Source organism: Halichoerus grypus, chromosome 5 (genome assembly GCF_964656455.1).
Source record: "Halichoerus grypus chromosome 5, mHalGry1.hap1.1, whole genome shotgun sequence".
NCBI lineage: Eukaryota > Metazoa > Chordata > Mammalia > Carnivora > Phocidae > Halichoerus > Halichoerus grypus.
The window spans coordinates 145491135-145514469 of NC_135716.1; the positions used below are offsets into that span (position 1 = coordinate 145491135).

The 23335-nt window shown below is 59.0% G+C and overlaps 1 protein-coding gene across 4 annotated transcripts in view; it reads left to right on the forward strand.

The window, feature by feature from the left end:
* Positions 1 to 23335, forward strand: part of GLIS1 (GLIS family zinc finger 1) — a 221123-nt gene that overhangs the window by 187447 nt on the left and 10341 nt on the right. For 3 of the 4 annotated variants that reach the window (XR_013448186.1, XM_078073123.1, XM_036075235.2), the window contains exons 5-7: positions 11873 to 12034; positions 16606 to 16716; positions 20269 to 20401. Coding sequence is in view for 3 of the 4 variants with exons in the window: in XM_078073123.1 (XP_077929249.1) it covers positions 11873 to 12034; positions 16606 to 16716; positions 20269 to 20401 (406 nt within the window). In the remaining variant the exon portion in view is untranslated. The remainder of the gene's footprint in view (positions 1 to 11872; positions 12035 to 16605; positions 16717 to 20268; positions 20402 to 23335) is intronic. The other variant, XM_078073124.1, reaches the window with a different exon arrangement.

Consider the following 23335-nt stretch of genomic DNA (forward strand, 5'->3'; position numbering starts at 1 on the left):
TGAAGGCCTTGGGTCATATGCTAAAGGCAGCAGGGAGCAATCACTGGGTTTTGAGCAGTGGCATGGACAGGCTTGCCATCTAGGACTCTGTCTGACTGCAGGGTAGGTGATGGATTTGGGGGCAGTGGCCAGGGTAGAGGGAGGGAGGGGCCGGTGAGGAGAGAGGCTGCGTACCTGGCCCTTCCGGGGGGAGCGAGCAGTTGGAAGGCCTCACCTGAGCCCTGGGCCCCCTGCCCCTCCCAGGCTCCCAACTTGATTGCCCCAGGACAGAGCTGCAGGCTCATCAGCCCTCAGTCGTTGGGCTGGGCCCAAGTGCAAGGCAGAGATTTATATTCTGTAAATTATTGGTGCCCAAGTCATAGCTGCGCAGCTCAGCACAATGGCATCCTTCTCTTTTTGTCCTCCTTCATTTTAGAAGCCAAAGCTAAATGTTTTAATTTTACATTATTCCTGACATAATGCTAATGAGTTCCAGGCGTCCCCCTGAGTTGGGCTCAACTCTGCAGGGCCAGGCTTCTGGGAGGGGCCCTGCTCCCCGGAACGCCCCTCCTGCCACCCCCTTGGTTCTTGGCCAAGTGCCTTGCGGCGCGTTTCTGCTTAAGGACCCCTTCCTGTTTTATCACACAGTTACACTTTTTTTCAGTTTCCTTGGTCTTCTTTCGTGTGGTGACCACAGAGGCCTTCCCCTTGTCTGAGGGACAGAAGGCTCCCCCAAGAGCCGGACAGCCCGCCCGTCCCCTTCAGACCCCCGGGGCATCCCAGGCACAGATGAGGGCTGGGACACCTCCCCCAGACTCTTCCAGAGTTTCCAGCCTATGCTGGGCTGAAGAGTGCGGGAATTGGGGTTTCAAGGGAAATAAACGATCTCGGGGAAGCTGAAAGACAGTGTGGTGGCTGTTACTGCTAGTATTGTTCTGTCCTGGCGACGTGAAACATTGAATTCTTTGCTTTTTGTCCTTTCTTTCCCACGGCCTAGTGTTTCCCAACCAATCTGCTTTTTGTTGAATGCAGTGTAAGAACAGGGCCAAGGGCTTTGGCATCAGCCACCCGTGCCTTCAGTCCCTTGACTCCGTGGGCGCCCTGAGCCCAGGCTCTCTGGGACCCTCTGTCTCCTTCTCAGTGAAAGACGATCATGTGGCACCTCGTGTCCAGGGTGGCCAGCAGGTCAAAGAAGGCAGTGCACAGAAAGGGTGCACGGCTGACTTATTTATGTCCGGTTCCAACGTGAAGTCCACACACTCCAGTGAGGGAGAAAGAAATGCAGTGTGGCCATTTGCCATGAACTCCCTTCCCAGTCTGAGCATCCGCATGCTGCCAATCCAAGAGTACTGCCGTCTTTTCTCTTGGTTGTGTCTAAGTTCCCGGGTGGGGGGCTTACACTGAACCAAAGGGTCCTCAAGGCTTTTCTCGAGCTGGCACCTGCCGAGCCTTCCAGCGTCCCGCCCCATCTTTGGCCAGAGTCTGCCTGTGTCCCATCCCTCCGAAAGGCTGCCTCAGGGTCAGCTCAGACTCCGTCTCCCCCATGGTGCTGCGCTTGGTACCTCCTGAGACATCCGGAGCCCTGCCCGTAGGGGGCCTGGGCCCCGCCTGGGAAGAGCCCTGCTTCAGGTCACACAAGCTTAGCTGGGGGTGCTGATGGCACCCCCAGAGCGTGGCCCCAGGGGTGAAAGGGCAAAACTCAGAGCCTCCCCACTTTGAGGGACCGCAACCATCTACACATGTCTTGCTTCTCCTCCAGTGTCCCGGGAGCGCTGTCTCAGGAGTGGGGACACAGGAAGCTTTGCTCTTTCTCCTGACAAAACCTCTCCTGGCCTCTACTAATCTGGGGTCTCCCCGCCCTGCCCCGCATTTCCCTCAAGGCTCAGTTGTTTGTTACTTGGCTTCTTTCATTCATTAACAGATATTTACGAAAGCCCACTCTGTGCCAGGCCCTGTGTTGGGCACTTTTAGATGGGTTTATGGCAGAAAGATCGTTTGAAATATTAGCTGTGCATGAGTCATCTCTGTCTCCAGAGATCTTTCCATTTGGCCCTGGGGCCTGAGATGTTGAAACCCGAAAGCCAGAAGCTCATTCCTGTCTGCTCTGCTTTCTGTTAAGTTATCTCCTCCCTGAGGCACCTGAGTAGAGGCATAATGCTATTCCACCCATTTGACAGATGAGAACTGAGGCCCAGCAGGGAAAGGGACTTGCCCTGGATACCTGGCCCAGGGGGCTCCCCTGTGGCTGACCAACTGGGTGCCCGGCTTCTAGCTGGATGTCACTGTGCACAGTGGGGCAGCTGGGGCCAAGGAGAAGGGGTACTGGCAGCAGTCCCAGCTGTGGAGAGACCCCAGCGGAGGCCTCTGAGTCCCAGGCCTGCCTCTCACAGGGTTGCCGTGATGCCGGTGGGACCAGGGAAAAGAGGTGTTCTGAACACTGAGGCACTTGGCCACCAGAAAGGTTTGCTGTGTCTCTTCTGAACTTCTCATCCCCTCTGGGGGTTGGATTTCATTTGGATTTTTTGTTTGTGTAATTTGTTTCTAATGGTAACTGACCTTCCTTCACCAGCTCGAGTGTGAGTGCAAGACTGTCCCCTTTCCTTCCATCCACCATGAATCCAGGCACTAGGTTGGATCGGTGGTGGGAGGATGTGACATGGGCCAACTTGGCCCCATTCAGGGTGGCTAGCTGGGGGGTGAGGAGTGGCGATGGTGCTGAGGCAGGTCAGCCCGGCCTGTTGGTAGCCCTGGGCCTCAGGTAGCAGGTCCAACCCAATTTAGAGCTGGTAGCTTTCCGGAGCCATCTTACACTGTCCAAGCAGCCCTGATGAAGACAAAGTTGCCTGGCTTGGTTCCTGAACATCGGGGGGCACAGGTCACTCCCCTCCTCCCTGGTAGGGTTCCTCCCCCAACCAACCTCCATGGTCCCTACTATCCATAACCAGTGGTCTGGTCCAACCCTGCCCCTGCCCCTCACAGGCCTGGTTCTGAATGCTGCCCCCTCAAGGTGGGGGCCCAGAACCTCATAGGACATCCTGTCGGATCCAAATCCCAGGGGCACGCTGGGCAGGTCGCTCCCACCCACCCACGACGTTAGATGGGAACTTGGCATGTTGTACATTTATTTGTAATGATGCCCAGTGACCTGACGAGAGGTTTTCTTTCAGGAGATGGGGGGGATGTCTGGGGTCTCTTTCCTCCCAAAGCAGTCCTAGGACGCTGGGTATCACGCAGCTGCCACCTGCACGACCCTGGTGCACGTTCAACCCCCTCGCCCCACCCGTCCTGGACAGGCAGCCTTGGGGTGATTAAGCCCAGGGGAAGCAAGTGACTGGTCTAAGGTTGCATAGCAACCGGTGACAGAGCCAGGGCTGGCCTCGGGTCTTCAACCCCGATGTTTTCACATATGGACCCATCCCCGCTGTTTCTATTTGGAATTTGGGAGAGGAGCCAAAAGGGGGACTGACATTTCCTGAGCACCATCCTGTACCCAGGAGCAGGGGCATGCCGCGCTGGTGTCCATAACGGGCATCTGAGGCCAGGAGCGTCACCCCATCTTACAGTGGGAACACGGAGCCTCACAGGGGCCAGGAGGAAGAGGAACCAGACCCGAGCCCCAACTCTGCTGGTGGTGGGGAGACATGGTGCCCAGGCCGGGGGGCAAGCTTATCTGAGGGGAGGCGATGCTGAAGCTGGTGGCTGGATAGGACCCTTTTGTTCACCGTGGTCCGTCTCCCTCCTCCTCCCGAAGCAGCACTGGCCAGTCTCGCCGCAGCTCGGGCAGTCACTGCCCCCAGCCACAGAGGGGTCTCCTCCGCGAAGGGGACCGGGCGCTCCTGCTTGGCGCTTGGCTGTGGAGATGGGGTGGGCTGCCGGGTGGCTCTCCCGCCTCTGCCCGCCTGCCTCCCCTCCCGGGGGCGAGTTCCTGGAGGCCAGCCGGGCAGCCAGCATGGTCCCAGGCATGTGCGGTGTCTGCACCAAGGGTGAGCGGTCGGGGGGGGGCAGTCCTGGCATCGGCACCATGATGGCAGCCGGGCAGCCCTCGGTCCCTGGCGCTCGGAGGAGGGCAGAACCCGGGAGGATGAGGGAAGGCCTGGGGAGAGGAGCGGACACGAGGCCTGAGCCAAGCCTTAGAAGACAGCGAGGACTAGACAGGCAGACACAGGCCTGGAGGCTGGCAGCTGTGGCCTGTGGCTGAGCCGGGGAGGAGGAGGGAGCACTGGGCTAGAGGTCAGCGCGGCCAGAGGCGCCCTTGGCCTTGCCTTCGGGTTCTCTAAGACCATGTGTGCCCTCCCCAAAGCCAAGTCCATGCCGCGGCCGTGGGAAAATCGGGGGTACCGTGGGCCCCTGAGGGCTGCCTAGAGCCGTGGAGAGAGATGTGTGGGAGTGTGACTGTCCCCGAGTCTGGCTGGTTGGGTGTTGCGATGGTGTGAGGGCACGTCCTTCTCCACTGACCTCTTGCACGCCGTTTCCGGATACTGTCTCGGGTGAGGGTCTTCCCCCCGTGCACACACACTGTTACGAGGCCGCGCATGGGGCGTGCACTGTGCTGTGTGTGGGGCTGTCGGTCAGTGTGTGGGGGGCCGGGGAGTTTGTGTGTTTGAGCCTGTGCCGGGGTCTGGGGCTCGGGGGTCCTTGTGGATAGGTGTGAGCGCGTATGTGTTGGCTTCTGTCTCTGTGACTTGAGTCCTGTTGGTGTGAGCATGTGTTTAAATTGGTGCTGTGTGGTGTTGTCCTGGGCTTCTGTGTCTTTGGCGCAGGGCTTGGTTGGGAGGGGAGGTGTCAGGCAGCGTGTGTGTGTGTGTGCGTGTGTGTGCGTGTGCGTGCGTGTGCGTGTCTACGCCTCCGGGTCTGCAGCTGGGGGCTTGGTGCGTGTATGTGGCAGCCAGCCGTGCCGTCCACTCGCTGCCGGGCCCTGGCCCCTAGCAGAGCTGCTCCTTGCACCCCGGGGATGTCTAGCTTCCACTCAGCACCAGGAGCTCCCCCCGGGGCCCACCTGTGTACCCGGTGAACAGACTCTGTGCCCCTTTGCTCCTCATTTGGGGGCTCCACACACCCCTGGAGGGGTGGCCTAGCTCCTTTGGCCCTTGCTCGCTGGGAATAAGAACGTGCTTCTTGCCCAGAGACTTTCTGCTGGAGAGATCCCAGCCAGGAGTCTTCAGTGCAGTCCGGGTGAGGAAGGGACAAGGGGTCTGCAGCCCTCATCCAGCCTTGGAAATCTCCCAAGGGCAGGTACAACCTGACTGGCTCTGGGGGGGTGGGGGGAAGGGAGGGCTGTGTTCCCTCTGGCCCATTCTCCCTTTGCCTTCTGTGCTTCGCAGTGCCTCCCCCCACTCCCACCCCCACCAGCCTCTCTGGATGGTTATGAAGCCACAGAAACCTGAGCAGGTGTGAAGAGACCCCCACCCTGGCCTGGGATCTTGCTCATGGCTGCCCAAGACACTAGTGTGGCCCGGGGCACGGAGTTCGGGCACTGGAGGCAAACCCAGGCGCCATCCCTCAGGAGCTCTGGAATCTGACACCTAGACTCCCTGGGCCTTGCTTCCTGCCTGTGTCACGAGGGAGGGGTTGGTATACTGTCCTAATGGGACGAAGGAGATCGTGCTTAGGAAGAGTTTGGCCCAGTCCCGGGTACAGGGTAGATGTGAGAGCGGCTGTTCTGTCATAGTCTCCCTCCTGCACGCATCTGCCCTCTCCTTCAGTGATGGAGACAGCACCGCAGGCCCGGAGCGAGACCGGACCCTCGTGGGCTCCCAGAGCCGGCTCCAGGCTGCTGCCCTCCGGCCTCACCTCCCAGGACTCTCTCCGTGTCTGTCCCTTCCCTTCTCGCCTGGACCCCCTGAGGGCTGGCGAAGCAGACTCTGAGGAGACTCCCATGGAAACCCCATAGGGGCTCAGAGGACGGTAACCTCGGGGCCAGAGTCCCCCTGCCAGGGTACGGGGCAGGGGGGCTGGACCTCAGCTCCCGGCTGGCTGGCCTTTCGAGCTGGCCAAACACAGAATTATTTGACATCTTGGAGAAGGATCTGGCACCACACATCCAAACCATTGTTATAAAGTAAGTTAAAAGTTTGCACAAAAATGAGAAGTTGATCCCCGAATGGCCTGCCAGACTGTTGTAACCCAATATATTTTACCCTTAAACCAGAAATGTGTTTGTTTAGAAGCAAGTCACTGGTAAATGCCAAAACTGGAGGCATTTCCTCCCCTGCCCCCACCCATGCCCTGTTTCCCCAAACCCCCTCCTTGCCCTTTGTGTCCAGAGTCTTAGCCAGAGCATGAGAAACCAGCCCTCTCTGCTCTTTGGGCCACAACTGCCACAGGGAGGAAACTTGACATTTATTAGGCCCCCACTGTGTGCCAGTTTCTCTGCTGGGCATACCCTTTTATTTACTTCTCGCCATCGTTAGCGGTGGCCCCATTTTAGAGAGGAGAAAAAATGAGGGCCATGAGGGCACGTGATTTGCCCAAGTTTGTGACTGTCGGTGGCGGAGGCCGGCACAGACCTGTCTGCACGATCGCATGGTCTGTGGCTTACAGCACATTGCCCCACACCTCACATGTGAAACCGCGTTCTTGCGCCTTCCCCAGGGGCCCGAGGGAGAGAACAGTCTTGCTCAGCACCAGTGCTATGTCTGGCAGCGTGCTTCCCTCAGTGGTCTCGCTTAGCCACTCTGCAGACGAAGGCAAGGCTCAGAGAGGGCAGGTTGCTGAGCTGGGTGAGCCCAGCCCTGCTGGATCCTGACAGCTGACCCAGTGCCCTCCCCCTCCCCCAGCCAGAACTGAAGGGTCCTTGGGCTCGGCCTGCAGAGGGAAATGGTGGGCCCTCCCCAGCTCCTGGGATGGCTCCCCTCGGTCTTTCATCTCCTGCCCTTGGTTCTGTGAGCAGCACGCAGCCGTAATGGATTGCAGTGGACTTTTTTCAATTAATTCTGATTTTCCCCTGCCTGTTACTGTAAAACTCCAGATGGTCTGGGGCTTCACGGTTCCCGGGGTATTTTCCCCCGTTATTTTAATCTTCTTTTGTAACACGCCCCACATGTGGAAACTGGGCCTTTCAAGACTCTGCACTCTGAGCATCAGCCGCAGCTCTTTCTTCTCTGCTGTGCCGCCTTGTTTTTCGTTTTTGTGTGGTGGCATCTCCTCTCTGGAGGGGCCAGGAGGAAGGGCATCCTCCTCTCCCGGCCTCAGCTCTACATCCTGGGCTGGGCCTGGACTTTGCCTAGAAATGGAACCCAGGATGTGGGTCCAGTTGGAAATTATCGTAATAGCTGCTGAGGGCATCCCCGTTTTTGGTGCTTTCCATCGGGGTCCTGAGGCAGTGGCCAGAGTGGTTAGGGACACAGAGAGACAGATGGGCACAGCAGCCAGACTCGAGATCAGATCCCAGCTCCGCCAGTCACTAGCCAAGGGTGTCACCTTGCCGCGCCTCAGGCTCCTCCTCTGCAGAGCGGGGCTCTCAGCAGAGCATGTTGTCGTGATTAGTGACACACCACGTGAGACGCACACAGCAGCCAGCCCTTGGTAGGTGCTTCCTACCCTGTTTGTCCAAACCCTGCCTAGGCGTCAAGTCCTGGAGCGAGAAGGCTTTAGTGAGCCCCCCACCTTCCCCAGCTGGACGCCACCTGAGATCAGCCCCTTCTGGGGGCTGAATACATTCTCTTTTGTTTGGACTTATGGGTCTTTTGTGGTCTTTTTGGCCCTGAAGTCCCAGCTCCCAGCACGCTGCCAGGCACACAGGGGCAGCTGAGTGAGGCAGGATATGAATCAGTGTGCACAGAGAGGACGAGCCTGAATCCCAGAAGTGAGGAGGTAGAAGGGTGGCGGAGGCAGGACAAGTGATGGGGTGCAAGCAGCAGTGACGAGGGTGTGTGATAGGTCAGGGGTAGGTGGATGGGGCATGTGGATGCCTTTCAGAATTGTGGAGTTTGCCTGGCCCTGCTGCCTTGTGTTGAAGATTGAGGAGGCAGTTCTTTCTATAAGCAGTGGCAGTTCTGACTGTGGCTTAGCCCTTTGGGACGAGTAGCAGCAATTCCCCCTTTGCCCCCCTTGCAACAGGGTGGGGGACATCCCAGGAGGTCTGCTATGCGGGGTTATACACCTGAACATTGACAGCAGGGAGGAAGGGGTCTGTCCAGGGCAAAATCTGCCCTAGAGCCTTAAGGGACTGGAGTGTTGGGGGGGTAGTGTCAGGAAGGCCTGTGTGCGTACCCCCTTGGGGTGCAGACCCCATGGAAGCATCATTACACCTTTGGGTCACGGTGGCATTGCCTTAGGGCCCATCCTGCAGCCCCCTCAGGGAAACCAAGGCCCAAAGCCAGGGGTGTGCCTGTTGGCTTTATTTCTGCTGCAACACCTATGTCTCCATTCTGGCAGCATCTCTAACCCCACAACACAACAGTGGGGGGCACCACTCCGTGCTGCCCTCCCAGCCCCCACATAGCCAATACATAGGGCTCCATCAGGCCATTCCCACCCCAAAAGGCTGCCTCACTCTCATCAGAGGCTGTTTCTGGCACCCAAGTGATGCCCCGTGGGATTGACATTGGAAGGGGTTTTAGGGCCAGACCAACGGCAAGCCTGTCAACCAGGGCCCTCTGGTCTTTACTTCTGGGGTTAGTAAAAACCTGACCTACACTGGTGTCTTTTCTGAGGGCAAGATGGAGCAGTCACCACCATGATGATAGCGATAACATTTACAGAATGTGTCCTGTGTGCCGTGCAAATATGCACCTCGCCTTGCCCTCACATCACACCAACTCCCTGAGCTGGTTTCTGTCTTCATGTTACAGAGAAAGAAACTGAGGCACAGAGAGGGGCACTGACTTGCCAAGGTCACAGGGCTGTCTGCTTTCCAAGTCTGGACCCTTAACCCCAGGTCGTGCCACACCAGACCCCCGAAGGCCTCGAATGCTAAGGGGGTTGGCTGGATGTCGGAAGGCATGATGAGCTCTGGAGAGTCTCGAGTGGGGTGACCCCCGGGACAGCACAGGCCCGGCAGAGCGAACACACATAGGTGTGAACCTGGGAGCATGCCATCCTCCTGGCTCTGCCTCTGTTGGCTGTCTGTGTGGTGGTTGGATGGGGAGGACCTGGTGCACCTTGGCAGCAGCTGTGAGCAGAGCCCACACCCTCAAGGTCCCTGGCATGTCCGGGTGCTGGCCTGCTGGGGGTGTTGCTCGGCAGTGGTCCCGGCAACGTCTTCACCCCAGAGCAGTCCTGATCGGGCAGCACCCCTTCTCCACCTGCCGCTACCTCTGGGTCTACCTTGGGGGGTAGGCATCCCATCAGGGCACCCTCAACCGCTGCTTGTTCACCCTAGCCTGTGACTCCACTCTGGGAGGTTCTGGGGGCATAGGGGTAGGACATGGGCATGGCACAGACCTAGGGCACAGGTATTGGGGTACTTGGATGAACCCTGCAGGGAAGAGGGTGCACTCACAAGGGCACATGCATCCCCAGGCCTGGGAATTTCTGTTCTCACCCGCAATGGATCAGGTCTGTAACCCAGCCTTTGTCCCATGAATGAGAAGCCAGCCCTGCCCTCAGGGAGCTCCCAGACCCTCAGCCTAGAGGCCTGGCGAGAAGGCAGTAGGTGTGCAGCAAAAAATCTTCTAACCCACAGGCTCAGGGTGTGACCAGGGAGGGGCCGTGGAGGCTGGGAAGGCTTCTCGTAGGAGGCCGTGCTTGAACACCACGAGTAGATGAGTAGACATCTGCAAAATGAGTGAAGGAGGGAAAGGCATTCCAGGCCCAGGGAACAGCTCAAGCAAAGGCCTGGGGGCCTGAGAGTCCCTGACAACACTCAGAGTCGTCACTCCCAGCAGCTCCAGCAGGACACGGTGGGTGTGTGCAGATGGGGGAGGTGACAGGTTTGCAGCAGAAGAGCGCGAACACCAAGCCGCAGATCCCGGGCTTTTGAAAAATGTATGCATTAAATAGTCAGCGAGTCGGCTGAGATGGAGGCTGGCCAGACAGGCATAAGGGCCCTGGTGGGAAGGAGATGATACACGGGTCTCCAGAGTCTGGGGGACTGTCGCACAGTCAGGAAAAGCACGTGGTGCACGAGGAGTTATTGCTCCTCTGCCTTAGATGTCCTCCCTTCGGGCAGCGGCCAGAGGAGGGACGAAGGACCAGCTGGGTGCCAAGAGGCAGCCCGCTTTCCTTCCAGCCATGGCTCCTCCACCTCATTCTGGGGTGAGCGTGGCACAGGGCCATCGCAGGAGAGCGGAGGAGTAGCTTGTGGCCTCTTCACTCCCCAAACAGGATTTCCTCCTGGTTTTGATGCATGGAAAAGGCACCTCGTCTGGGAGCAGAGGCAGGACAGTCTCTAAAACCCAACTGCAGGCTGCCCGCCTTAGATCAGCCCCAGCAGAGCATGGCCTGCAGTTGTGGGCGGGCCTTCAAGGGAGGGACGTGGAGGGAGCTCACGCCAGACCAGTCATTGTCCCCAAGTCCCTGTCCTCAGGTCTGTCCTAAGCTGGGGGATGAAACTCATGGCTTGGGCACAGGAGCTGGTTCCTCTGGTCTCTTCCTCCCCAAGGGTCACCTCCCCCTGCCCACCTGCCCTGGGAAGGCAGCGGGCACAGCAGAACCACCTGGGCTTTGGTGTCAGAGGTGGCCTGCATCCTGTCTTTGCCGCGTCACCGCCCTGTGATCACCACACGAAGCGTCTATCTCTGAGGTGGGAACTTGGAGGCCGCACACTTCGGGGCTGTGGTGTGGTGACCACCGTGCCCCACGTCTGCATGGACGGAGCAGGGTTGGGTCTGCGCGGGGTCCTCCTCCCAGCCCATGGTGTGCCCCACAGGACCCGCCGGACAGCGAGGAGAAGCAGAGAGGAGCAGCCGGCCACACGAGGGGCCCGGGAATGTGCCACGGGGCAGCATTCGAGCTGGACTTTGAAGGCTGAGGGCAGACTGGATGGATGGTTATAAGAGAAAGGATGACCCTGGCTGAGCGACTGGCGAGCAGGGGCTTGCAGCGGCCTGGTGGGCTCGTGCTGCTGCAAGGGTGTGAGCGGGAGTCGGGGGGGGCGCTTCAGGCAGAGCCCCGGGGGCCCGTTTCTACGTCAGAGACTCCTCAGGTGGTCGTGTAGGGGGAGCGCGGGAGGAGTGAGAAGCCCGAGGGTTCTGGGGAGAGCGGAGGGTGGGGTACTCAGCAGGGGCTATGGGACTGGGACGGGGCAGCCTGGGCTCCCAGGAGGAGGCGCCGCGTTGGGTGCTCCGTCCATCCCTCCCCGACCAGGGGCGTCGCCATGTCTGTGTCGCACCTGTGGCCTGCCCACCGCCCGGCACGGGGCCTGGCACACGGTGGGCCCCGGACAGACGGCCAGATGATACATCGAAGACCCTGAGTTTACAAATCGGTGGTTATTCTGACAGCAATCGGCACTGATGCACGCTCCAGATGGACAAAGCCCTTTGACAGTCAGCATCCCCCCACCTGGAGCCCTCCTATCGGCCCTGAGTGGTGGTCACACAGTCTTAAGTTTGTAGGTGAAGAAGTAAGAGAGGTCAAGGGCACTGCCCAAAGCGTCACTCACATCCAGGCCTCAGGTTCCAAATATAGGGCCGTCTGCACCTGCTCTCCTGTCCCTTCAGGGCAGCACGTCATTTCCACATGCCACTGGGGATCTTTCCAGATCCAGAGATGGAAAGGCCACTTTCTTCTCTAGCCCTAGGGGCCATTTCTAAGTCAGGGGAATATTTTTTTCAGGACCCTCCAGGGTTTCCCAGAGAGAGTCTGGGTCCCGATCACTTCATGGGGAGCTGAAGTGGGGCCCCTGGAGGCCCGGGCAGGACCGGGGGGCAGAGGATGCTGGGGCCGTTTCCAGGCTGAGTGGTGGGTCCTCCGGGGGCTGCCGAGCACCCCTCACCAGCCTCTCCCGCAGTTTGAGGGCTGCAGCAAGGCCTTCTCGCGGCTGGAGAACCTCAAGATCCACCTGCGGAGCCACACGGGCGAGAAGCCGTACCTGTGCCAGCACCCGGGCTGTCAGAAGGCCTTCAGCAACTCCAGCGACCGCGCCAAGCACCAGCGCACCCACCTCGACACGGTAGGCAGGGGCCGAGGCGGAAGGGGCGGGAGGTGTGCACGCTCCCTCACTTGTGGGATGCAGGCGAGCAGCCAGGGCCCGCGCGGAAACCTGCCTTCGTCCTGAGCCCTGGACCTGCTGGGCAGGATGACAGTCTGCGGGGAGAGGGAAGGCCTGTCATTATAGGATGTTCATCGAATAGATAGGAGCAATTGTCCATCTCCCGGTTGTGACAGATGTCTCTCAACATTGCCCAATAGCCTGGCGAAGAGGAAGTTGAGAACCACTGCTTCTGCCTGTGGCTACTGGCCTGGGCACCAGGGTCCAGGCATATCCCCATGGAGAGAGGGGGCTCCCCATCCTGCATCTTCTGCCCAGACCATCAGCAGCCCCAGAGCAGACCTTCCCTGCTCTTCCCCCCCCCCCCCCCCCCCCGCCCCATGGAGACAGGCCAGAACCTCTCCAGGGCTGTACTTTATCCCCGAAGCACGGTGGGTGAGGGCTTGAGGTGAGCAGGGCCTCAGACTCTAGATCTGGGCCCCAGATACCTGTATGTCCACCCCCTTTCCCTCGTTTGGGCCTAACGGCATGATAACCTGCAACTTTATCACAGTGTCGGTCCCAGCATTCTGTCGCGTGCATCCAGACCTCAACAGTTAACAGAGCACTTTCTAAAACGTCGTCTCCCACTGACCCTGCCTGTCAGGGGGTCGCTGACCCTTCTGACAGATGAGGGAAGCAGGGTTCCAGGAGGTTCAGTGCCTGCTCAGTGGGGAGGTGGCGGAACTGACCCGGAGCTGGGCCTCACACCCGTCTTACAGGGCCTGTGTGAGGGGTACGTGTGGCCTGGGAGGACCCCGCCCCCCAGGTACAGCAGGAGACAGGTCTGCATCCAGAGTGTATGTCTGGGCCCCCTGCCTGTCTCTGCCCTTTGGACAAATGTTTGGGGAACCCTGCTGGGGGGGGGCTGGGAGACCTGAGTGGCCATGTGGCTCAGCCGGTCTAGGAGACAGACACACAGATGAGGACAGAGAAGTCCACAAGGGTGACTGACAGCAGTGGTCAGAGCTGGAGGCCCTCTGGTCCAAGCCCTTTACTTGGATCGGAATAAGCTGGGAAAGCCAAGACCCAAAATGATGGCTGGTGGGGGAGGAGGGGGCAGAAAACATAGAGAAGTCACGCTGTGGGTGCAAGTTAGTCTCTCGGCAGGATGTTCTATACGTTTCCTTCACGACCAGTATCCCATACACTCTTCCCCAGTTTAATGTTGGTAACAACCCATAAGGTAAGGGCCATGATCCTCATTTTGCAAAGAAACTGAGACTCCGATGACGTCCCTGACTGTCGCACAGCTGGTACGCGGCAAGGTCCAGTGGCCGGTGTATAAGCCCCCTGGAAAGGTGGAGCTGAGTACAGGGGACAGGGTGGGAAGGAAGAGCCCTGTTCCCAGCTGAACCCAACCCTTCTCTCCACCCCTCCCCCCTCAGGCTTCACTGTCACAGGCTGTGTTGGGGACACGAAGTGAGGAGGCATTCTCACCGACTCCTGCCTTCATTACGTTCTCACAAGCCCAGGCTTTGGGGCCCTTGGCCCCTACCCGGGCCCTGAGGGGCACAGTGTGTGCCCAAGCCCCCTAGTTATGTCTCCCAGAGACCACAGGACAGCACCAACAGCACCAGGCCCTCTGCACACCCAACCCCCAGCCTGAGCAGTGTCCCTCCAGGCCTTCCAGGGTCACCTACTCTGACTTGCCCCCTTCTTCCCTCCCTCCTTGCTGCATTTCCTGGACCCAGCCCCAAAGCAACAGGCCTCTGGCCCCCACTTGGTATGTGAACAGAGCTGTGAGGCCTAGGTCAGGTCAGGCCCAAAATGAGCCCACAGGGTTATGTCAGGCCTTCATCTCCCCGAAGGTCCTGGTGAAGCCCCCTGCAGGTACAGCCACCAAGCCCAGCCCCCACTCGTGCCCATCCACACAAAAACAGCCCTGGCGATCCTACACAGCTAGGTTGCCTTCCCAGCACCCACGGCCCAGAAGCCAGCGGGTCAGCCCGTGTGGGCTGGGCCTTGTTTTCCAGAAGGGACCCGGTCATGTTCCCAGCTCCCCTCTGGCGCCAGAGAATGTGGGATTCTCCCCATGGGCAAGAAGGTGGCAGAACAGACTAGAGAGAGCCAGCCAGGTTTTAACTCTGGCGCTCCACCTGGGCCCAGAGCGCCAAGGAATGTCACCTAGCCTCTCTGGGCCTCAGTTGCCTCCAACACCTACGTCATGGGGGAGCCATGCGGAAATCAACTCAAACGATGCAAGTACAGGCCTGACACGCGGTCCACACGGCAACTGCGAGTCCCTCCTTTCCCTCCTCTGACTCGCTGACGGAATGCTGACCAAACCCTGCCGTGTCCCCAGGCACTCCGAATCCTGGCTGCCCCTGCCCTGGGGGTGATCCTCTCTCCTGCGCCCAGGCCAGGGGAGACCTCCTCACAGAATGTCACTGACACGCTCTTGCTGTGAGACCTTGGGCAAAGCGTCAGCCTCTCCTTCCTCCTCTGTGCTTCTCCCACGGTGGGTGTGAGGCTGGACGGGCTGCCCAGTGGAGACCTGGGGGGCCGTGTGGGCCGTGGCCCAGCGTCCTTGTTACTGAGGCTCCGGAGCCGGGGCAGTGACTCCTGCCTGGTACAGTCCCAGGGTTTCCTGAGGGCTCACAGGGGAGCAGGGCCGGAGGAATGTTCTGCACACGTCGGGCCCTGGAAAAACAAACACAGAGCTGGGCCTTGCGCCCTTTCCCGTCGAGTGTGCCTGCACGCTCGGAGCTCTGTTTGTTTGCTTTTTGGCAAGAGTGTGTGGATTTGTATCAGCATCCCCGAGGGACAGGGCCTGGGGCAGGACAGGCCGGGGCCCACGAGAGAGGATGTGTATGTGTACGTATGTGCGTGTGTTGGGGTGGGAGCCGACCCCTAGGAGAAGTGGTGTGTGGGTGTGTGTGTGTCTACACGTCTGTGTCTCACGTGGCTGGGAGGGGCAGCTCTGAGGTATGCCCTCCGTCCTCCTGCCCTGCACCTTCCTTTCAGCGAGGCAAGCCTCTCACTTCTCTGTCTCTTTCTTTTTGCTCTCCTCCGTTTCTTTAACCTGGCAACTGTCCGTGGCAGCACCAAGGTATGGTCATCTCTTTCTGCTTCTCCCTCCCCACGAGGTCCTTGGGTCTGTGGTTGGACTGGCCTCTCCTCAGGCCAGCAAGGACAGAGTTGCCTTGAGGTCGGGGAGGGGTGGGGGGACAGTTCCACTGGGTGTGTCTGACAGGGACATGGCTGTCCCTGGCACTGAATCTGAGAGGGGCCACCTTCTCCAAACACCCTCCAGTCCCCTGCAGTTGCCAGAGGCCGGAGGGCCTGGAGAAATCAGAACCATTAGGTATATTAGGGATGGATGGTTTCAAGCCCCAGTAGCAGCTGGAACCCCAAGCATGGTCCTGCGGGAGCCCCTGTGGGAGAGCTCAGAATTCAGTTAGAGCTACTCCCTGAGACAGTCCCTGGGACCTGAGATGAATCAGAAGGGACCATCCCCCGAGGAAATGCACTACCTGGTAGAGAAGGACATTGAACAAACCTAGCAGTGCTGGGTGCTTGGTGCTGCCCGGGGGAGGGTCGGGGTGGAGGTGGGAAGAAGATTCCCGAAGGGCTGGGCAGGTGGGCGCACAAGGACAGGGACAGGAGGAGGGGTGAGAACTTCAGCTCACCCAAGTCCCAAATGGCCTTCAGTGCTGGGAGATGGGCTGTGTCAGAAGGCACAAGGGAGCCATGGAGGGGTTTTCAAAGGTGAGAGCATGGCCAGGGGCCCTCTGGCGGTGGTGGGAGGGGAGATTGGGGCACAGAGAGCAGCATGAGTCCCAGACAGGAACAGGGGAGGCGGTAAAGGGTATGGATTGGCTCTAGATGAGCAATGGCGGGGGGCGGGGGCGGCAAGGGGAAGGTGCACAAAGGGCACAGACCTCCAGTTTCCCCAGGCCTTTGTCTGAGATCTGGCTCCGTCCCGGCCTCCTGTGATCCTCGGACTGAGGATCTGGGTTTCTTATGGACCAGAGAGCAATCTGGGGTCTCTGGACCCACTGCAAGGTGTGGTTAGTCACTCCCAGCCTGGAGCCCTGCCATACTCCAGCTTGGCCCTGTGCTGTCCCCTCTCTTCCCCCTCCTCCTCCTCCTCTCCAAGGCAGCCACCTCACCATACTCCTTGTCCACTTGTGCCTTCTCTGCAGTTGTGGGCCCAAAGGGTGTCCTTTCCTCAGGGCCAGTGTCAGAGCTGGGAGAGTCCTTAGAATTCAGGTGGCTCCATTTTGCAAGGGAGAAACGTGAGACTCAGAGATGGGAGGCGACTTATCTGAGGTCCCAGCATGAGGGTAGAATGGAGACAAAACCCCTCCTTCACTCTGAGGCCCATGGGCGGCGCTGGCTGAGTCCGACCCCTCCTGCCTGTGGATACTGGGGGAGGGACTGGCTGTGAGCCTGTAGCTTGCCCCCTCCCCGCTGTGGGTCACACAGTGCAACCTTGGGCTGACAGATGGCCCCTGCCTCACCCCGCCTCTGCCTCTCTGATGTTACAGAAGCCCTACGCCTGTCAGATCCCTGGCTGCTCCAAGCGCTACACGGACCCCAGCTCCCTCCGCAAGCACGTGAAGGCCCATTCAGCCAAAGAGCAGCAGGTGCATAAGAAGGTAAGACAGTCTCCATTCCAGGCCCACCTCTGCCGGTCCCCCCCTGGCCTCGCAGACACCTGTCCAGCAACAAGCCAGGTACCCGCACTCTTGCCTGCATTCACCCTTCTGCACACCCGAGGATGCCGCTGTCCATCATCCGTGACCTGCCTCCCACCGAGTTCATTTCCTCACCTCCAGTTGGCCAGACATCTATCCACCCACAGACCACCCACCAGCTTCTCTGTCGTCCATCTGCCCCCTCGCCCTGGCTCGCTTAGTAAACATTTGATGGCAGGCCCTGTGTAGGCATTGAGGATGCAAAAATGGAAAACCATGGTGCCCTCCTCCAGTGGGAACCTGGCAGGGAGAGACAGACATAAAGAGATCATTCAGTAGAATAGAATAAAGACAATAGAGGTCTGCAGAGACTAGTCAGGGGCACAGAGAAGGGGGCCTTAGCCTGTCGGGGTGGGAGCGCAGTTGTGTGCGCTCTGGAACCAGCCTGCCTTGGGCATAGCTCTGGGCCCCTTTGTTCTTCATGTTCCTCAGCTGTCTGATGGGGGCAACAGAGGACTTGCTTTAGAGCATTGTCATGAGGATTATGTGAGTAAATACACATCAAGGGTGTAGAACAGTACTTCGTCCAAAATAAAGGCCCAGAACAGAAGTTGGTGCGTGTTGTCATGAAATCTGGAAGGGGTAAGCGTTGGGCAGGCGAAGCCCCTCAGGAGAGTGTGGCCCAGGGAGTGAGTGAAGCTGAAACAGCGGGCACCCTGCCTGCCTCGAGGCCAAGCAGCCCCTGCCGGGGGCAGGCATGACAGGCCCAAAGCTCTACCGAGGAGTCTGGGCTGTCCCGAGGATGGTGGGTGCCATTGGGGGAGGGGGGGTCTTAAGCAGAGAATGTCATCTTGAAAGATGGCACTTGAGGCTGTGTGGAGAATGGGTTGGGCTGGTTGGAGGGAATCCTGAGGCAGGGAGGCCACTGCTGAGGAGCAGGAGAGGTAGTGGGGGCTGGCCGAGGCGGGGGAAGGGGGGTGCCAGAGGAGCCACAGAGGTGGACTCTGGGGGGCAGGATGGTGGCAGCCCCCTTGACAAGGACCGAGGATCTAGGAAAGAAGCAGGCTTGCAGGAGAAAGCAGTGAGCTGTTTTGGACAAGGAATGTGGGCACCGCAGAGGGACCCAGTGCAGTGGGGGGATGGGACTGCTACTCGGGGCCCAGCCTACCTCTGGGCTCAACCCACATCTCCAGAAGAGCACCAGGGCCATGGGAGACAGGTACTTGAGTGCAAGGGAGGGTGGGGGTGGGGATGAAGAGAAACACCCGGGCCAGTCCAGGGAGAATAGTGTGACCATGGAGGGTAGAGCAGGGAGAGCTTCTTAACTTGCTCTGTAAGACTTACGCAGTACCTACTGTTTTCCAAGCACTGTTTCAAGAACTGTGGCTAGAGCTGTAAGTAAAGCAGAGAAAGGCAGAGAGGCTGGAGAAAGTGGCCTGCTTCAGTTGCGTGGGCTGGGGGTGCCCAGAGCTGGGCCTGGGCCAAGCAAGCCTTGGGGTGGGGGGCAGCCAGGCTTGAGGCTTCAGTCTTCATCCTGCAGGCAGTAGGGAGCCCCTGGGAGCAGTAGAGCAGAAAAGGGACACGGTCAAAGCGTGCACCTGAGCTGGCCAGTGAAAACACCCCATCTGTCCTCTCTCCGACGAGGGAGGGACGAGCTGAACCCAGTGCAGAGTCATGCAGCACAGGAGTGACAGAGCCAGGGTCCCACCCCAGACCAGCCTGCCCCAGGGCCTGAGCTCTCTCCTCTGCTCTCAGGTTGAAAGGCCTGAGCAGGATGGGGAATGGCCCAGGCTCCATGCCAAGGAGGCTTCTATCCCGAGCAGACTGGTGCCCGAGGACCAGAATCCTGCCCTGGTTTTCCCAGGCCCCGTGCTTGGCTCGCACTGAGCCCCAGGGACCTGAGGCCGCAGATCTGCAAACTTCCCAACCATAAGCATCCATTAGGAGCCATCGGGGATGATGTATCTTTCTGGGTAAAGCGACCCTTGTATTATGACAGCTCCTTGGCAGCCCTGCTACGTTTCAGAGAGAATTAGAAATGCTTTTCTTCCTTAATTCTCCTCTCCTGCTGCTCCTAATCCGATTGACATTGCGGTCTGCAAGAACATGCCTTGACCCTCTTTTGCCAGAAACTGAATTTACATGGAAAGCAGCTGCTGGGGCAGGGAGCTGAGGGTCCGTCGGGAGGCTGGGCGTGCCATCCCCAAGCCTGGGTGCCAGCCCTCTGGCCTGGGAGGGTGGGAAAAGCCTGGGCACTGACTCTCAGCTGCTGTGTAACATGGAACAAGGCTCTCGCCTTCTCTGGGCCGGTTTTGTCCTAGGTAAAATGAGAGTCTGGACAAGTCAATCTTTGGTGCTCTGATAGTCAGGCTTTGGGATTTCCCTGGGAGAGGGGGCCCTCCCCATCCAGGTGCAGGCCTGCCTCATCGCCCCATGTCCCAAGGGCCTCAACCAGCCATGCCCTGTCTCCATCTGGCCTATCTGGGGAGGTGAAGAATTTTGGGGATATGGAGCTCAAGTCTGCCTTTAAGACAGCTGAGGGTTATTGGCCAAAGATTTGCCAGCCAATGGCCTCAAGTCCATATATAGATCCGGCGTGCCCACTGTCACATGACCACGCGGGACTCGGCCAGCTGGGGTCACTGGTACCTTCAGCAAGCTCCTTTGTACCTGTCCTCTCCGTACTCCACACAGCAGCCTGGGGTGGGGGGCGGTTGTCGTTGCTCATTACCGGCAGGGCCGAGCCAGAGAGGTTGAGTTACTTGTCCAGTGTCACACAGGGAGTGAGAAGAGATGGGTTGGAATTTGAACCCAGGTCTTCTGTCTCTAGCCCTAGACTGTTTCCACTATGCCTGTGTCAGGAAGAAAGAAGGAGTGGGGGAAAGAGGGGAGGAAGGAAAGACACTTCCTGTGTACCCACTGTATGTTACTTTACCCACATGAGTTCACTGTGGCAGCCACGAGAATGGGCCACACAGTGGCTGCTTGGGGGAGGCCCCAGTTGCTGTACTTGGCCGCCCATCTGGCCCCTGCGCCTCCTGTAGGCTACTCCAGCCAAGAACTGAGTGTGGCAGGCCCTGCGGGGACACTGAGGCAAGACCCCTGCCCAGGAGACACGGGACCCCCTGACTTCCAACACAGCACAGCTCCCTGAGGACTCCTAGTCTAGGATGCTTCCACCAACTTCCTTCCCTCCCTCCTTCACTCTGGGTCAGACTTGTAACTCAGCCCACGGCTCTCCCAGCCTGCCCAGCTCTGGTTTTCTCTCATGCACACACTTCCCCTGTTAAAATCTTTGCCTGTTCACTCTTACGTTAGCGTCGGCCTCTCAGCCCTGAACTAACCCAGTGTATACAACTAGCTCCATTTTACAGATGGGGAAGCTGAGGTGCAGTGAGGTGAAGGGTCTTACTCTGGAGCCACCATCCTTCCTGCCCTGTCCCCTAAACCGAGGGTTGCCGGCGGGCAGGTGGTCTCGCACAGACACCCTCTCTCCCTCTGCTTGCTCCTCAGCTGCACGCAGGCCCTGAGCCCGAGGCCGACGTCCTGACCGAGTGTTTGGCCCTGCAGCAGCTCCATGGGTCCACACAGCTGGCCGCCAGCGACAGGAAGGGGGGCCGCACCCTGGGCCAGGAGCTTCTCCCAGGTATGCGTGCAGGGAGGCAGGGCCAGGGGCACGGCCCTGCAGGAAGACGGCGATGCTCTGTGGGCTCCCAGGGGCCACGTGGGCACCCACACCTCTGGCATACATTCCTTCACCCTCTTCTGTGGCTCCATTGCCCACAGGAGGAAGCCCGGGCTTTCAGCCTGGCCTTCGAGGCCTCACGGGGCCAGGCGCACCCCAACCTTGGCACATCAAACCCAGTTCCCTGAACATCTCGTGCTCCCTCTCATCTCCAAGGCACTGTATACGCCTTGCTGGCCTCCTCACCCCGACCCTTTACTGTGGTGGCTCCTGCACTTCCTTCAGGCCCCACATCAGGGTTCAGGCCCAGGCCTCAAGCTGGAGTCGCGTGTGCCCCACCAGGGCTCCAAACCACAAGAACCAGCTTCAGAGGAGAAAACCGAGGCTCGGAGAGGGTGGGCCACTTGGTCATAATCCTTCCAGCTTCTTAAACTCTGCGGCCCAGACATGGAGCCCCTCGGCCCCTGGGATGCTGCAGGCCCGTCCAGCCGGACACGCAGAGCCTCTGGTCCGACTGAGGTAGCCTGCCTGTCCTCCCTGGCAGCTGCGCGGGTCTCGGGCCCCAGCAGGAAGCCCTCGCTGAGTGGCTGGCGGTGTGGCCTGAGGGGGGATTCCCGCTGACAAGACTGGTGCTCTGCCCTCCACTCCCCCCAAAGAAACCGCAGTACTAGAGCAGAAAGCTCTTCCCACCCTCTGGGATTTCTTGAATTACTCTTAACTATTTTAAACATTTTTTTGTTTTCTAATTTTTAATGCTTTCCCCTCAGTGTTGAAGTAGCAGCAGATTTAAAACTATGTCAAAGCCCTTACCAAACAGCCTCAGGAAGGGAAGGCGTTTATGCTTTCTCTGGGACGCCCTTCACAGGGATCTGTGCTCACAAAGGTCCACCAGGGCAAGGACGCCCCAGGAGGATGGGTCTATGGAGCAGGCATCACACCCTCTTCATGGGCTGCTTCTCACCAGGTCAGAGTTGCTAAAATAGCAGGCAAGAAGAGACCCTAGGGACAAGGGCTGTGTTGAGGATTCCAAGGCCCAGCAGGGAAGAGGCCTGTGACTGATTAGCAGCGGCTGCCCTGGGGCAGAGGGCCCTGCAGCCCCATCATTTTTACCCTGGGAGGACTCAGAATTGGGCAGGAGGAGGACTGACCCAAGGTCATGTGGAGAAGTCAGCAGCAGATCCAGGCTGGAAGTCTGTTCTCGCAGACACGAGGCCAGGGCCTATCCCAGGGAGAAGGGCCAGGCGCACAATAGCCATCTCTTGAGCACCTGAATGGGCTGGTCACTAAACGAACACCCTCTCATTCAGTCCCCATGAGCCCATGCTGCGGATGAGAAGCCGAGTCACTGAGGCAGCCTCAGGGGTGGGAGGGGCGTTAGGGTAACACCACGCCTGTCCAGGCCTGCTCTGACAGCGAGCGAGTGGTGTCTTCCCTGCCTCAAACCTCGGTTTCTCCCCCAGACCTGCTGTGACAACAGATGTGATTGCGACGTGATCGCTTCTATAAACCCAGCGTGGCAGATAATTTTATCCTTATTGTTGTTGTTGCTCGCAGTGAATGAGAAGAGTGTTGACTCACTCCTCTTGTAGTAACGCACGGCCAGCTGTTACCGAATGTGTGCCCTGAGCCGTTCTGGGGGCTGTACGTGTACGTGTCAACAGAATCCTCACGGCAGCCTCAGAAAGTACACGCCACTATGCTCTTCCTTTTCCAGATGAGGAAACGGAGTCCTCGAGAGGTTAAGCACCGTTTTGCTGAGGCTCCACAGCCAGTAAATGGCAGAGGCCAGACTTGAACCTGGGCTGTGTGGGCACAGGCCGTGCCCTTAACCCCATAGTCCGCCGCCTCCCTGCCCTTGGTGCTGCACCTCAGCATCCTGGCACCTGCTGTGTACCTGGCCCCGTGCTGGTCCCTGTCCTCAGGCTGCTTCCAGCACCGCGGGGAGACCAGGACCAGCCAGGCAGACCCAGAAGTTCTGGACCTCTCTGCGCGTCAGCTGGCCACACGGCAAATGCCTGAGGCGCAGTTAGGAACAGATGTTAGGGCCGGAAGTCAAGCACTCGTGGCTGATGATTCATGACGCTGATTTATAGCCTCCAATGTGCATTCTGGGGAGAGGCCAGCAGGCTCCACGGCGTCCCCCCCCGCCACCCCTCATGACACAGTGACATCCTCATTGCCATCGCTGTCTGTCCACATGCTCAGCACGCCTAGCCCACCCTGCGTCTGTCTGCACGGGCCTGGACAAGGGAAGGTGGGCAAAGGCAGGGGAAAACGGGGCAGATTCAAGGAGTGTTAGGACAGAGGAGTCCAGAACAGAGGGGTGAGGAGAGAGAGGAGCTCGCCAGGGTGACATCAAATTTTTGTTGTCTAACAATAGGAAAGTCCCAAGAGCTTGTCTCTCATCAGGAAGGCCCAGCTCTCTTCACAGGAAACCCTCAGGAGCTTAGCTGGCAGGCTCCTTTAGCAGACCCAGGGTAATATGATGGGCAGTGGGGATATAGAAGCACGAGGTCAGCAAGGCTGAGGGAGAGAGAACAGAATTTATCAGGATTCTAGGCCTTCCTAGCTGTCAGGCCCCCAAATTGGTTCAAGATGGCAGGTGAAGAGGTGCTCAGGAGAGTGGTGAGTGGAGCAAAGCATGAGCAGCACTGAGCCAGGCTCTATCCCCAGAAGTCCCCTCCGGTGCCTTCCTGACCAAGCTGGGGAGGGATGGTGGTGAGGGACATGGTGGATGGATGGTTGGGGCTGCCCGTGGGAGCAGAGGTTCCCAAGATGGGAAGGGAAAGGACTGGAGCTGAGAGGCAGAGGGCCCCCAAGAGCCCATTCAGAGCCCCGGGATCTCACAGCCAGCCCACAGTGAAGCCTGGGCCATAGGCCCCTACATGGACGATT